General features: G+C 33.7%; 1 protein-coding gene across 1 annotated transcript in view; it reads right to left on the bottom strand.

The window, feature by feature from the left end:
* LOC134263798 (uncharacterized) overlaps positions 1–15,284 on the bottom strand; it is a 96,466-nt gene that overhangs the window by 30,394 nt on the left and 50,788 nt on the right. Inside the window, exons 2-4 of the mRNA XM_062746180.1 lie at positions 11,297–11,557; positions 10,854–10,992; positions 9,025–9,150 (exon numbers count right to left, since the gene is read on the bottom strand). Of these exons, the coding sequence (XP_062602164.1) occupies positions 9,025–9,150; positions 10,854–10,992; positions 11,297–11,557 (526 nt within the window). The remainder of the gene's footprint in view (positions 1–9,024; positions 9,151–10,853; positions 10,993–11,296; positions 11,558–15,284) is intronic.

The following is a 15,284-nucleotide window of genomic DNA, read 5'->3' as shown; positions in this document are numbered from 1 at the left end:
AAGAGTAAGTCGATTATTTAATAAAAACATGCAACTGAATGATAACTGAAAGGTCACTGAAATGTGTCTGCCATTCAGTCGACAGAATGGTAACGGAATGATCACGAAAAAGTCAGGGGAAAGGATCTTTTCAGTGACCTTTCAGTGACCATTCAGTGGGAATTCAGTTACAATTCCGTCGACTGAATGGTGTAATTTCATCTTGTGGTGGCCCCTAATTATATACCATAGGGCATTAAATCATAATATATAGTTTTAGATTATTGAGATAAACCTATTTTCTTCAGTAATGCATTACAAAATATTAACTGATAAAGAGTTATCGATTGAAGACTTTTGGCCCCTCTGGGCAACTAATTTGAGTACCCAGCCCCTTTTTCTTGATTTCATCTTAAAGCTCATAACATTTTGAACACATTTTGTTCAACAACTATTCAGAGTTCTTTTACATTCTCCAGCTGTTTGCAAAAGAAATATTAAGGACCAAGCCTTCGAACCCCAAATTGGGACGTTCAGCATGAAATGAAAGGTTGCATATTGTTTAGAACATGATTTTGAACATCTTTTGTTCAATATTACTCACCAAAATATTTCCCACTTTTCAGATTTAAAGCGTCAAAGATTTAGCATTCTGGCCCCTTGTGGCCCCTAAATATGTAACATACGACATTGAAATTATAATATATAGTTGTAGATTGTTGAGATAAACATTTTTGCTTCAGTAATGTATAACAAAATATTGAGTGTTATAGAGTAATCGAATAAAGACTTTTGGCCCCTCTGGGCACCTAATTTGATGAGTCAACACTTTTTTCTTGTTATTATATTAAAGATCTCGTCATTCTGCACAAATATTGCTCAGTATGTTTTAGCAAATTAATTATACTTTAAAAGATATGATGCAAAATGTCTCTGAATTTCAGTCATGATTCATGTCCTAATTTTCGTCCCCTACCGATCTTCCATACTAATCATTTCCAGATTTTTTTAAAGTATAGATGCAAAACTATAATATGATGTCTATCAGTCCTGAAAAGGACAGCATTCTAGCTTTTGTCGTTTTTGAGTTTTTGTCCAGACAAAATGGTCACTAAAAATTTGATTAAAAGGCGATAAAGTCCGACCGGAAGTGATTTTTCGGAAAATAAAATAAAAGTATCAGGTTTAGTTCATGATACATCATTTCTGAAAATATCAAGTCAATCCACTCAAGCATCTCTGAGAAATCGTCCGCACAAAAATGTGTAAAGAAAAAAAAAATAACTAGATGTAATCTCGTTGCAAGCAACGAATAGGTCTTCCGTCCGTAATCTGATGAAAATAAGACATGTGTTGGGATAATTCCATTGTCAAAATGGCATAAGAATTCTTCAAAATATGTTTAGAAACACAAAAAAATGTACGATCTATCAATTCCGATCTACTTCCGGTTCTTCTTATTCATTTCCGGTGCGACAGTATGTGTTCAAAACGACTTTCAACTCTACATCAAGCATGCAGTATCATCCCTGAAAGTTTTGATGGAAAATACTCATTTTTTACAACTTCCGGTTTGAACAAACCGTACTTCCGGTGGTAATATCAAGATGCTATGCATTCTTTAAATCTCTATAATAAACAATTACATTCATTAGAAAATGAAGGAAAAAATCTCTATATTTAAACTACTTCCGGTTTACAACGGAAGTGTCGACGGAAAAAAATTAAAAAATGAAAATATTTAAAGTATTCATATTGTTAAGAACATTATTTTGACCATATTTTGTTCAATAATGCTTATCAAAATATTCCCCCTTTTTGAGATATAGAGCGTCAAAGATTTAGCATTCTGGTCCCATGTGACCCCTTATTACGTAACATATGATCAAATTTTTATTATACATTGTTGCAAATCGTTCGGACGAATATTTTTATTTCAGTAATGTATCATGAAATATTTATCATGAAAGAGTTAACAATGAGAGAGTTTTAGCCCCTCTAGGCCCCTAATTTGAAGGGCTTACCCTATTTTCTTGATATCAAATGAAAGGTTGTACTATATTGCACATTTTTTATTATATATGTCTTAACAAAATATTAATCAGTAAAAAGATATAAAAGAAAACGTGTCAAATTTTGCGAGATGCTTCTGAGTCTATTTTTCGAGCACGGGTGAGCGTCGATGCCTTTTTACCTGGAAAGCTCTATATGCCAAATGTCACATCTACTATCCTTCTTCTACCTTCACTGAAAATCTGAACTCGATATCTTAAGTCGTCGAGGAGGAGATCTCAGGACAAGCCGACCCTCTATGAATAAGAAAATCATCGTCCATATCTCACGACCGGAAGTGACTTCATCGACAACGAAAAATTCCGACAAGGTTCAGATGAATATCTAGCAGATCCGAAAATTTGGTAAAAATCGGGTGAGCCGTTTCCGAGAAATCGAGTGCACAAATTCGGTAAGAATAATAATAATAACTAGAGCAAAGCTCGTTGCAAAGCAACGGGTAGGTCTTCCGTCCGGTTTTGACCGGAAGTGCCCGAAGTAACGGAACAAAAGAAAGCATTGAGCTAAGTAGTCTCCAGTGACTTAATCATTTCAATGTTGCATCAAAACCTTCAAAAGTAGCCATTTTTGCTACTTCCGGTTTGACCGGAAGTGACAAGGACGGACGGAAAGAATACTTTTTATGCTACCAGAGACAAATGTAACCCAAATACTTGTCAAGAACGGCAAAAAACGCGTTTTCTGACTACTTCCGGTTTTGCCGGAAGTGACGACGCGGACGTATTTTGACTCCAATAAATTAAGCTCGACATTTTTAACAACTTTGCTTCTTTGACATATTACAAATTCTAAATACTTTTTGAGATATAAACGAAAAAAAATTCGGCCCCTCCCGGCCCCTGATTTAAGGGGCCAGCCCTTTTTTCAAGGTATCATTTGAAAGATCTTGAAATTCTGTACTTATTTTGTTCTACATATTTTTTAAAAAAATATTTCTAGGTAAAAAGTTAGTGTAGAAAAGGTGTTAAAAATTTTGAAATTCTTTCTAGGACTATTATCAGGCCATAGCGAACGTCGGCACTTCGTACTTCCGGTGGTTGTGATATACGAAATTCACTTCTCCAAAGGTTGCTCTAGCATCACTGAAAATTTCAAGCTTCTGTGTTGAGTGGTTTTTCAGAAAACTGCCGGACAAAGGGACCCTCTGATTATCACTAAAACGCGGAAATTTCAAAACTGGAAGTGACGTCATCCAAACAAAAACAATATATCTAGTTTTTTTTCGTGCTCTATCAGTCCTGAAAGTTTTATGAAAATCGAGCGATCCGTTTTTTGAGAACTTGTGTGCACAAACTCGGTAAGAAAAAAAAAACAATAATGATAATAATAACTAGAGCCAAGCTCGTTGCAAAGCAACGAGTGGGTCTTCCGTCCAGTTTGACCGGAAGTAACTTTCATTTCAAAAAAAGAGTAATGAAGTCCAAGAATGGGTTAATTCTCCAAATCTATGTTAATAAGTACTATATTAAGCCATATTTGGCTACTTCCGGTTTGACCGGAAGTGACGCTGACGGACGAAAAGTTAAGATTTAAGCTTCTAGTCACACATGATATCAAAAAACCTGTCAAGAACAGCAGACTTCATTATGAATTTCTAAAATTCAACAGAAGTTATTTCACAAAAAACAAAATAGTCAGACAACCTCTATAGCCTAAACGATTAATTACATTTTGACACATAGAAATGTTAAACTTTCACTTCATTCACAACACTTGAAATCTCCTGAACATGTTGAAAGATCTTGTTTTATTTATCTAAAACAATCACCCTATCTCATTCGTATCACTTTTCTGTTTCAGAATCACTTAATTTCAAGTTATTTATATTCAATTATTTCTTTCATCGAAACTATCTTTTGGTTCTATGACTTGATAATATATAAATAATAGTATGGACCTAATTTCACTGGTATTTTTTTTTTTTTAATGAATTTTCTACAGAAAAATAGGAAAAATATTTGCATGAACTGCTAGTGCTTCAAATGTACGGAAACCCTTAACACGATAATTTATTAATTAAGATATGATATCTTGAAACTAAAGCTATCATTTAGATTAGAAAAAAGTCATACATTTTAGTTTAAAAATTTGATAATTTCTCTATATCTTTATATGAAACTCATATATTCTTTTAAAGGAGATCAAAATGGTCTAAATATGGCAACTACCACCGAGTTCATTTAATACGTTTTCAGCACAGTTTCTCTTCAAGAACATCTTTAAATTATCTTTTTTCATATAAATTTGTTTTTGTTACATTTCAATAATACTTTATATTTATTGCTTCTCATTTCAGAGATACAACTATTCAAGATTTTGATGTCTAATCCTAATCTAAGACGGAAAACTCTTCGTATTATTATCAATTAAGGAATGTCTCAATCAAAATCATATCTGATATTATAAAAAAAAAAATCGGACGGAAGACCTACTCGTTGCTCGCAACGAAATTGTTTCTAGTTAAGGTCTTTTGTCTCCAATGAAGACCTTCTTGTTATTCTTCGGTTTCTATTCCCTGTTATTTTTTTTTCAACCGATTTTTGTGCACGCAATTTCTCAAAAACGGCTCGGTCGATATACATGAAAATTTATATGTAATAGATTATCAATCGATCTTGGTGGGGTTTAAAGCATTTTTATGACGTCATTTCTGGTCGTGAGATATGGACAAGTTTCTGATTTTAAATTGCAATTTTGGCTTGATTTAGTAGCAAAAACTGCTTAAGATATGAACTGAAGATTAATTGGAGATGATAGTTCATGTTTTTTGGCGTTGCAGAATAACCTTTTCGTGCGTCGTCAATACTTCCGGTCGCTACCGTAAGCAAATTTAAAAAACGAACTTTTCAATTTTTGTTTTTTAACATTTTTGTTTTTGATTTGAATAGAGACCCTTTCGCAGAACCGAAATATGTAATTTGTTTGAAAATCGAAAAAGCCGATCTCGAGATAGTTGCATTTGAAAACGCGAAGCGCGATTCCAATGTATAAATGGTTAGCGCGTTGGATTGTCACGTGGGCGACCCGGGGTCGATCCCCCGTGTGACCAATCAATTTTTATCGATTTTTCGATATTTTCTATTTTAGACCATTTGGAACAATATATTAAAAACTTTTAAGCATATATTGCTTAATTAGGGGTCACAAGAGGCCAGGTTGTCAAATCATTGACGCTTTATACCTCGAAAAAGGGGAATAGTTTGATAAGCCATATTGAACATAAGATGGCCAGAATTGTTCTTAACAATATGCATACTTTGAATTTTTGTAAAACGGCCCCATTAAGGACTTGTAGGAGTGGCCCCTAGATATTTTGGTCTAGCATATCTCCACAACGAATAGAAATCTCTGAATAAGTGTTGAACAAAAAATCTTTAAAATCACAAGACCTTTCATTTGATATCAAGAAAATGGGGCTAACCCCTCAAATTAGGGGCTCAGAAGGGCTAAAAGTCTTTTATCTTTAACTCTCTAATGCTCAATATTTTGTTATACATTACTGAAGCAAAAGTGTTTATCTTAACAATTTGCAACAATATATGATACAATTTTGATCATATGTTACGTAATTAGGGTTCACAAAGGACCAGAATGTCAAATCTTTATATCTCTAAAAGGGGAATATTTTGATAAGCAATACGGAACAAAAAATGGTCAGAATAATATTCTTAACAATATGCTTACTTTGAATTTTTGTAAAACGGTCCAATTAAAGACTTGAAGGGGTGGCCCCTGAATATTTATATGAAGCATATTTCCACCAAGAAAAAAAATCTCTGGATAGGCGTTGAAGAAAAAGTCTTTGAAATCAGAAGAACTTTCATTTGATATCAAGAAAAAGGAACTGACTCCTTAAATTAGGGGCTTAGAGGGGTCAAAAGTCTATCATCTTCAACTCCTTCATGATGAATATTTTTTGATAAGTATCCATTATGAGAAGCAAAAATATATTTCATATATATACATTATATATAAGTGGATAACATTACGGTGTTTTTTAATTTCACTATGTTCACGATTTAAGATTTTTTTGCGAACTTTAAACCATCGTGATTATTATTTCACGTCATTTCTACCTAGAAACAGTCATAGTACCTGAATATTTACAAACAATTCTCCGTGAAATTAAAACCACCGTGAAAGGTAATTTTCTAGCAAACCGTGAAATTTTAGACACGTGAAATTAAAGCCGTCCACAGTATTATAAAATTTTGATCAATAAGTGGTTGCAAGGGGCCAAAATGCTATATTTTTGTGCTTTACGTCTTGAAAAGAGGGAGTATTTTATAAGCTATATATTAAACAAAAGATGTTCAGAATATCGTGATAAAAAAGAAACTTTAAATTGAAGTAAATTTAATGTCATTCTCTTTTAATGAATATCTCAGTCAAAATCACATCTCATCTTATCGAGAAATTCAACGGAAGACCTGCTCTTTGCTCGCAACGAGATCTCATCTAGTTAAGGTCTTCGGTCTTCAGCGGAAGACCTTTCTGTTATTCCTAGGTTTCTTTTCAACAGTTTTTATATTTTTTTTTCTTACATATTTTGTGCACGCAAGTTCTCGAAAACGGCTTGATCAGTTTTCTTGAAACTTTCAGGACTGATAGAACATCAAAAGATCTAGGCATCTTTATTTTGATTTGATGACGTCACTTCCGGTTCGGAGGTTTCTGGGATTTTGTCATTTTTAGAGGGTCACATTGTCCTGCAATGTTCTCAAAAACCATTGAAGATAGAAGTGTGAAATTTTCAGGAATCCTGGAGCAACCTTTGCCTGTTGTATATCACAACTACCGGAAGTACGAAGCGCCGACGCTCGCTATGGCCCGAAAATAGTCCTATCAAGAATTTCAAAATTTTTAACACCTTTTCTATGATAATTATTTACCTAGAAATATTTTGTTAAGACATGTAGAACAAAAGAAGTGTTGAATTACACGATCTTTCAAATGAAATCTCCAAAAAAGGGCTGGCCCCTAAAATGAAGGGGGGTCTACAGGGGCCGAAAGCTTTTTCTTTATATCTCAAAAAGTATTGAAACTTTGTAATACATCAAATAAGCAAAGTTGTTTAAAATGTCAGGCTCAATCTATCAATTTTGTCAAATCACGTCTGGCGACGTCACTTCCGGTCAAACCGGAAGTCGTCAGAAAACACACATTTTTGCCGATTTTGACATGTTTTTGAGTAAGATATCATTGGAGGCATAAAACTTCATTTTCTGTCCGTCGACATCTCTTCCGGTCAAACCAAGTAGCCAAAAATAGCTTATTTGTAAAGGATTTGACGCAAAATTGAAATTATAAAGTCACTGGAGACGACTTAGCAAATTCCTTTCTTTTGTTGACGTCACTTCCTGTCAAAACTGGACGGAAGACCTACTCGTTGCTTTGCAACCAGATTTGCTCTAGTTTTTATTATTATTTTTTTTTCTTACCCAATTTGTACGCGCAATTTCTCGAGAACGACTCGATCGATTTTCTTAAAACTTTCAGGTCCGATAGAACATCAAAAAATCTAGATTTTTTTTATTTTGATGATGTCACTTCCGGTTCGGAGTTTTCAGCGATTTAGTGAATTTTAGAGGGTCTCTTCGTCCGGCAGATTTTTCAAAAAGCACTAAACACAGAAGTATGAAATTTTCAGTAATGCTAGAGCAACCTTTGGAGAAGTGCACTAAGTATAATTATCATAACTACCGGATGTACGAAACGGCGATGCTCGCTGCGGTAATAAAACAGTCCTATCGTAAAATTCAAAATTTCTGACACCTTTTCTTCAATATCTTTTTACCTAAAATTATTTTGTTTAAACATATAAAACAAAAAAAAAGTGTAGAATTACATGATCTTTCAAATGATATCTCGAAATAAGGGCTGGTCTATCGTGCATTCGTAATATGTTCAAGAAAAAAAGTTGTTCAAAATGTTAAGCTAAATCTATTGGGGTCGTCAAAAAATTTGTCCGGTGACGTCACTTCCGGTCAAACCGGAAGTAGCCAGAAAATGCGTATTTTTGATATTCTTTACAAGTTTTAGGGTAACATCTGTCACTGGGAGCATAAAAATAAATTTCCTGTCCGTCGTTGTCACTTCCGTTCACACTGGAAGTTGCAAAAATGGCTAATTTTTGCATTAATTGACATAGATTTGGAGGATTTAAACCATTTTGAATGTATTTATTCATTTTTTTTAAGAGTGAAAGTTACTTCCGGTCAAACAGGACAGAAGACCTACTCGTTGCATTGTAACGAGCTTTGCTCTATTTTTCATAATTTTTGCAGGTCATTTTGTTTTTATCATTATATTTATTATGCCAAATAATTGAAATATAGATTAAGAAAATGAATCCAGCAGTTTTTGCTTTGTTTATGAGTGAGATTAAGTTTGGCTGTGACAAATGATACAAAGAAATTTATGAATATTTAAATGATATTTCTAATTTAACGAAAGCTAAAATTGTTGGCATTTTATGCAATCAATACACAAGTTAACAATCATATTAACCCTTGGTTGTTGCATGAAGCAACAAAAACTGGCAAACGAAGATTTGATTTGGCTCTCTATAGAGGAAATGATCAGAGAGCTCTTCGAGCTATTAGAAGAATAGATATAAAGCCCTTGTTTTCATGAATGATGCAGGGTGTCCTCATCGATCTAAAAATGTTGTCTAAAATATAAAAGCACCGGCTTACACCTTGGCTAAGCCTTTTATTATGTGGACAGCATTCGAGACTGAGGAGGTTAAAAATTATCCTGCACCACAACGATAAGATAAAATAGGCTTTATTTCTTAAATATATATCACCTTTTGAGTGTTATGTTTTAGCCTATACTTAATGTGAGCAAACAGCTAATGATTTGAGAGTTGTATGCTTACTCAGAACCATGGAAAGAGAAAAAAAATACTCTATGTTTGTTAAGCAAATTGAACAAGACCTATAAACTATCACGTAATGTGAAACATACCTTTTCATATGCGGACTGAAGAAAATGTTTCTTATTCCCAGGGCTTTCACTAAGGTTCGTTTTCTGCTACCATCTAAGTCAGAGATTTTAATAAAGTAGTTTTCTGCTGTGACCCATGCGATTCTCCTGAGGTGGAAAAATGATATAAATCAGTGTAAAAATGCATCAGATCTTTGTATTTTCTTATTATTTAAATACATTCTGAGGGGCATTTCTTTACCTTTATAATACATACAACTGTACATATGTATGAACAGCTTGGAAGGTATTCAGTTAGATTGATTGGATATTGTCAAACATCTCTCTCTGAAATATTTCATTAATGTGGAGACGCTACCTTTTGCCGGCGTAGAGCTGCAGATTTTGTCCTATACTCAGAACTTAGGGCCATTGAGCAAAGAGGGACCTTTTTCGTGTCAGCACCTTCTGCATAACGGGACCTCGGTTAATATGGTCTCACCGGTGGGTCTCCAAGTCCCACAGTGGGAATCGAACCCGGGACGATATTCATTTAGATATTTCATTGCTATAATCGATAATTGTTAAATGAATGAGGACTTTATTATGCCTAAGAGGCGCGACTTTATGTGTATTAAGATTACAAAGCATTGCTAAATCAAAGTTTATATGTCGCCTGACCTATTGCCATCCCTTTCCATCCGTCGTGGTGCGTCGTGTGTTAAAATTTGAAAATTTCAGTTTCATCTCTGCAACCGTTTAATCAACTCCAACTAAATCTTACATAAAGCACTTATGAAATTTTTAAAGATATTCTTCTTTACTCCTAGATATTACCAAAACAAATTATTGGCGTAAGCAGCATTGAATTGTCTACCGAATATTGTGAAATTGATGACCCCTGGATCATGGGTTCAAGTACAGGGATACATGTATCAAGATTATATAGTGAAAATGCATTATTTCTTCGAAAATCTTTATTTCTACTCCTAGGCATAAAATAAACAAACACATACAAAGATTATGTGAAATAAGACTGCCTCTTCCAAAATTGTGAATTTCATGACACCGGGGTCAGGGGTCAGTGGTGCTCAACTGGTTATAAAAAGAATGCATTTCCTCTTTGTTACTCTGATATACCTCTGGGTATTAAGTAACTAAAGTAAGCAAGCTAAGTGTATAGTTATGATAAGCAATGTTGTTATTTCAAAATTGTAAATTTCATGGCCTCTTGTTTAAAACACGAACCGAGTTCAATTGTTGGAAAGGTGTTACATGAAGCTCAGGTGACGTGGTCATTAAAGTCCGTGGGCCTCTGTCCCCTTAAAAAATGGAAACCGCTAATGCATTCTTGGGATTCAAATCATGGCAAGGAAACTCGGAGCATGTTTTCATAGATATAAGTTATACAACTTAAGGCAGATAGTGAATGATTATTAATTCTTGATTGAAATATAACCAAGTATTACCTGGTCAAAGTTTGACAAATTGCAATATAAAAAATGTAAGCAGTACATTTAATAAATATATCTGTTTGTTTTTTCTTTAAGAAAAAAATAACAATATTAAAGCCAACAAATTAACATGATAAATGTAACACACCTATATAATTCCTCTGCATCCCATGAATTCATAAAAGAATATTACTTGTTTATTTAGAATATTTTGTTAGTGTTTTAATTTTTTTTTCAGAAGTTATATTCTTCAGGTATGAAAGATAAAAAACAACAACACATAAACAATACTGGTATTGCTACGCTAAGTCACAAAAATTATCACGCAAAAGTCACATGTTGTACTATGTACATCAGGTGTTAATATGAAATGAGTGATAGGTTTCCATTTAAGTTTAACAATTTTAAAACACTTACCCAGACGCAACGGCAATCGACAAAATTACGTTTTTCTCCTTGTGTATGACATCTGTTTCTATGAAGTTATACCGCATGATGGAATCGTTTGAGGCAAAGTAAATTCCTTCCATATTTTCATTCACGACGCATGAAAACCCTAAAACAAGTTAAGGAAAGACTGACCATTATTAAAAAAATACCGGTATTCATAATCGAATAATTCATCGTTATATAAATGTAACATCATTTATCAATCTACAGTGGATACTTATTTATCCGTATGCTTTTGTTCCTAGTTAATTTTCCGGATATGTGAAGCGTCCGGATACCTAAATTACCAGTTTAACAAAACAACATAACTTTAAAAAATTCTGTTTCAATGAAAAATCGTCCAGATACTAAAGCATCCAGATATCTGGCGTCCGGATATCTAGCGGTCCACTGTATATTTTTTCTCTCACCTTTGATTGCTGTTTGACTTGTATATAAAATTTCCCTTGTCCAAAGACCCAACTCCATCACACCAATTTCAAAAGTATTGTTGTTTTCTTGCAGATACATTATTTTTTTTCTTTCCTTTTCAAATTCTATTGATATGACATTCAATAAATCATCAGAACACCGGAAAGTCCTGTTATTTCCAAAGGCTACGTCTGTAAGTGCATAACAGAAACGGCCATCCTTTACTACAGATAAGCCTTCATCTATTACTCCTAGAGAACCTACAGAAATAAATGTTATTTTCTTATCAAATGCCTAAAGAGCTACTCTCTCTCTCTGTTTCAAATGATTTAATTTTTAAGGAAAGCAATTACAGATATTCCAAACAACATCCTCGACTTCCATGTGATGCCCCTATCAGCTTTATTCAACAAATAAACAAACCTTCGTTTGTTCTTTTGTTTAAATAGATGTATATTTTTCGATGTACGAGGGTTGATCGGTAAAATTGTAGACAGGATAGTTTAAAATATATTTATTCAATAATGAAATGGATTGAACAACAGGCATAAATTCCTATGATCGTTCTCTCCATGAATGTAGGATGTATAGATTGAAAGGATGTATAGATTGAAAAATAATCATCACCACGTTCTATAATTTTCACGTTTCTCTATTTTCATCAATATGTTTAGCAAATTCCAAATAGATTTATTCATTAATAAACAAATTTTATTTTTGTTATGTATTGTATAGCCTTACAGGGGACGGAAAATAACGTCAAAGTATCTTAATCAGCGTCACGTTCCTCTTCGCTAAAAAATTCTCACTTAAAGTTTTGAATTTTACTAATGCGCATTGTTGGCCTTTCAATTACCGCTAGAGGTCGGTGGTATGAACGATAACTCACTGCTGAAACTTGTTTAGAGCAAGCTCGGGATATCTAACTGTTTACACGCAAGGCAGTTTTTAGCATTTCCCAAGTGTTTCTTCGCTCTCATTAAAACATTTTTGTGACGTCATCTTTTGTTAAACCTGGTTCAATAAATTTGTTATTGTCCTGCACCCCGTCCAATAAGTTACCTGTAGGAGTCCAATAAGATTCAACTTATTGGACAGGTACAGGTAACGTTAAAATGAGAACAAAGGGCGAGGCAAACAAATAAACACCACTTAAAAGGCAATGACAAACTAAACAACTTAATATGAACAATGTAGGAAAATAGTAGCGTTAAATGTTAATATTTCACAAACAATCAATCCTATTAAAAATGGCATGTAAATAATCCAGTGAATTGAATGTCTCAGATACATTATTGAAAACGCATCCGTGGCTCTAATCATAAATTTCCTAAATTCACCGTTCATTGCTATATAATAGATTCATTTCACAATGGTTGATCCATGGAACATATAAAGAATCCAACAGACACAAAAGATGAATGAGAAGCATGTGTTTTCTTACACACAACCTAGGCTTTTTGTTTATTGAAATATCCATTTTTGCGCATTTAGCACAAAATTTAGCTCACGAAATTCCAACCGAATCTGTAATTTCGTTCGGTGATTAATGATCATTTGTCCACCTTGTCTTGCGTCGTTTAAGCGAATATCAGTCGTTTAGGGAGTGGCTGGAGTAAAAATCCTTCCGAGTTCGAAACCTGCTCACAAAAGAGAATTGCATTTTTAAAAAATATATCAGGAATAATCTCCCAGTTTCAAAGAAAATGCTTAAACAGTTATTTGAGTAAAATCCTTAAAATCCTATTGCTTTACAAAAATTACCTTTCAACGGGAACTGTTTCTTGCAAATTCCAAAATATAAAAATATATATCCGGATTACAAAGTAAAAACCTGAACTGAGGCATCTTGGTGTAATCGATGAATGGCATCGTCAAAACACCCGATTCTGAGGGTCTTTTTTTCAAAATTAAAATGTACGTGTTCTTCCGAGGTCGTTGTGTTGTAAAATAAATAAATTGTAAAGAATTTAGTAGAACTGACTTTTACGCATGCGTAGTTTATATAAAAAATGTCGCAATGCGGAAAAATAAGACTAAACAAAGTTAATGTTCATATTCAAACACCTCTCGATGATTCCAACTATTAATAAAGGCAGAAAAAAAACAAAACTCGTTTTCTGTGGCCTAACTTGATGAACAGTGCCAGGTAGTCATCCAAGCAGAACGAGATCTTACCTATGACTGTCCAATAAGTTAATAATGGACGTGTTCGACAGTGGTGAAATGTTTTAAGTAAGTAATCAGCCTCAAACTGACCATTATGTCAGATATTGGACTCTCCACGGCGCTAACGCGCCTCGGGTCGTCTAATATCTGACATAATGGACAGTTTTCGGCTTATAACCATTATGTAGAATCCAGTGGCTTTAAAACCCTTTAGTATCAATGTTATACTTATTTACTGTATAGTTGCGGACATAAGTTCACTGCATATAATGAAGATTTTTAATTAAAATTAAAAGTGAAATCTACCCTCCTTCTCAGTTCTAACCTATTTAAATTTTTATACTCGGTCGTTCCTCTTCGTGCTTAATTACTAACATAAATAAGATGATCAATTGTTGCATTTACTTGTAAAAATAAATATACATGTATTTACACAGGAAGCGAAAAAGCGCGAACACAAAAAATATTACATTAAATTTTCTTTTTCATAATAATCGTCAAAGAGAATTCAAACTATTGAATATAGTCTGTTCCCCATTCATTTCACCCTGTTATTTCAGGTAGAGTGAAGGCATTTCTTTTGGTCAAAACTTTTTGTGTACAAAACAATGTGAGGAACCCTTTTGTGTATATAACAATGCCAATGCTGAAGAAGCCTATATGTCATTCCTATAAACGATAACTCATAAATCGGCACTAAGTTGGTCATTTTTCACACCTGAGTTACCTGTCCTTAAACACAACATCGGAAAAGTCCATTATAAATGATTAAACTTTTTAATGATGTAATTAAAACTATGCATAAGTTATTGTCTTTTTGGGTAATTTCATGTACCTATTAATCTATCTATACAATGTTTTTTTACCATATGTGCAACTTGAAAAATTAGTTGAAAGGCCTACGCATTGTGATTTCCGGTTTTTTCTTCTACAAAAGTGTCGAGGAAGTTTCGCATTAGCTACCTGTGAACTCTAAGCGAAGCTACATGTAATTCGAATTAAATTTTGAGGCATGCGTAAGGGCAAAATTAGGTAAAATGCCACATGTCCGTGGTCAGCGTGAAGTATGTTTGTGATTTTTGAGTGAAAAAACTAAGGAAAATTGTTTTAATCATTAAAATATGTGTACAGACACTATACATTGTGACATTATGTCAAATGCATCTGCTCCTGCATAAGGTGACGTGATTGGCAAATGACATCATAATAACCTTACTGACACCTGGCCGTAGAAGTAGAATTTTAATTCCCATTAGTTTACTTCGCATTAGCTGTCGAGTGAACGCAATTTATGCCCTGTTCACAAGGAGACTTTAATTCGAATTAAACGTAAAGTTACTTCGAATAAGATTTGCTTAGCGTTCACACGCAGAATTTAATGTGAATTAGTTATTCGAATTAATTTACTGTGCATTTAATTACTTCGCATTAGCTAAGCGAAGCTAATTCGAATTAAATTTTGAGGCATGCGTAAGACCAGAATTAAGTCACAGGACAGGTGTTGGTGGTTATATATAAGTATTTGTGCTATCTTTGGTTCAAAAATTGAGGGAAAGTATTTTAATCACTAAAATCAATGGATACGTGTAGCCACTACATGGTGTATCAAAGGATGGGTTGCATACATGATATGATTTACAACTGACGTCATAATATTATTAGAATTTCTGAAGCCTGACTGTAAAAGAAAAAATTTAATTTGCATTAGCTGTCGAGTGAACGCAATTTAATTCGCATTAATTTGATTTGCATTAGTTTACATCGCATTAAATAACTGCAAATTATAACCCGTCGTTTGAATAGGGCATTAATTGCATT

The sequence above is a fragment of the Saccostrea cucullata genome, unplaced genomic scaffold (genome assembly GCF_032062105.1).
Source record: "Saccostrea cucullata isolate Sc308-1 unplaced genomic scaffold, CSIRO_AGI_Scuc_v1 ctg983, whole genome shotgun sequence".
Classification (NCBI taxonomy): Eukaryota; Metazoa; Mollusca; class Bivalvia; order Ostreida; family Ostreidae; genus Saccostrea; species Saccostrea cuccullata.
This window is presented reverse-complemented; position numbering and strand designations above follow the sequence as displayed.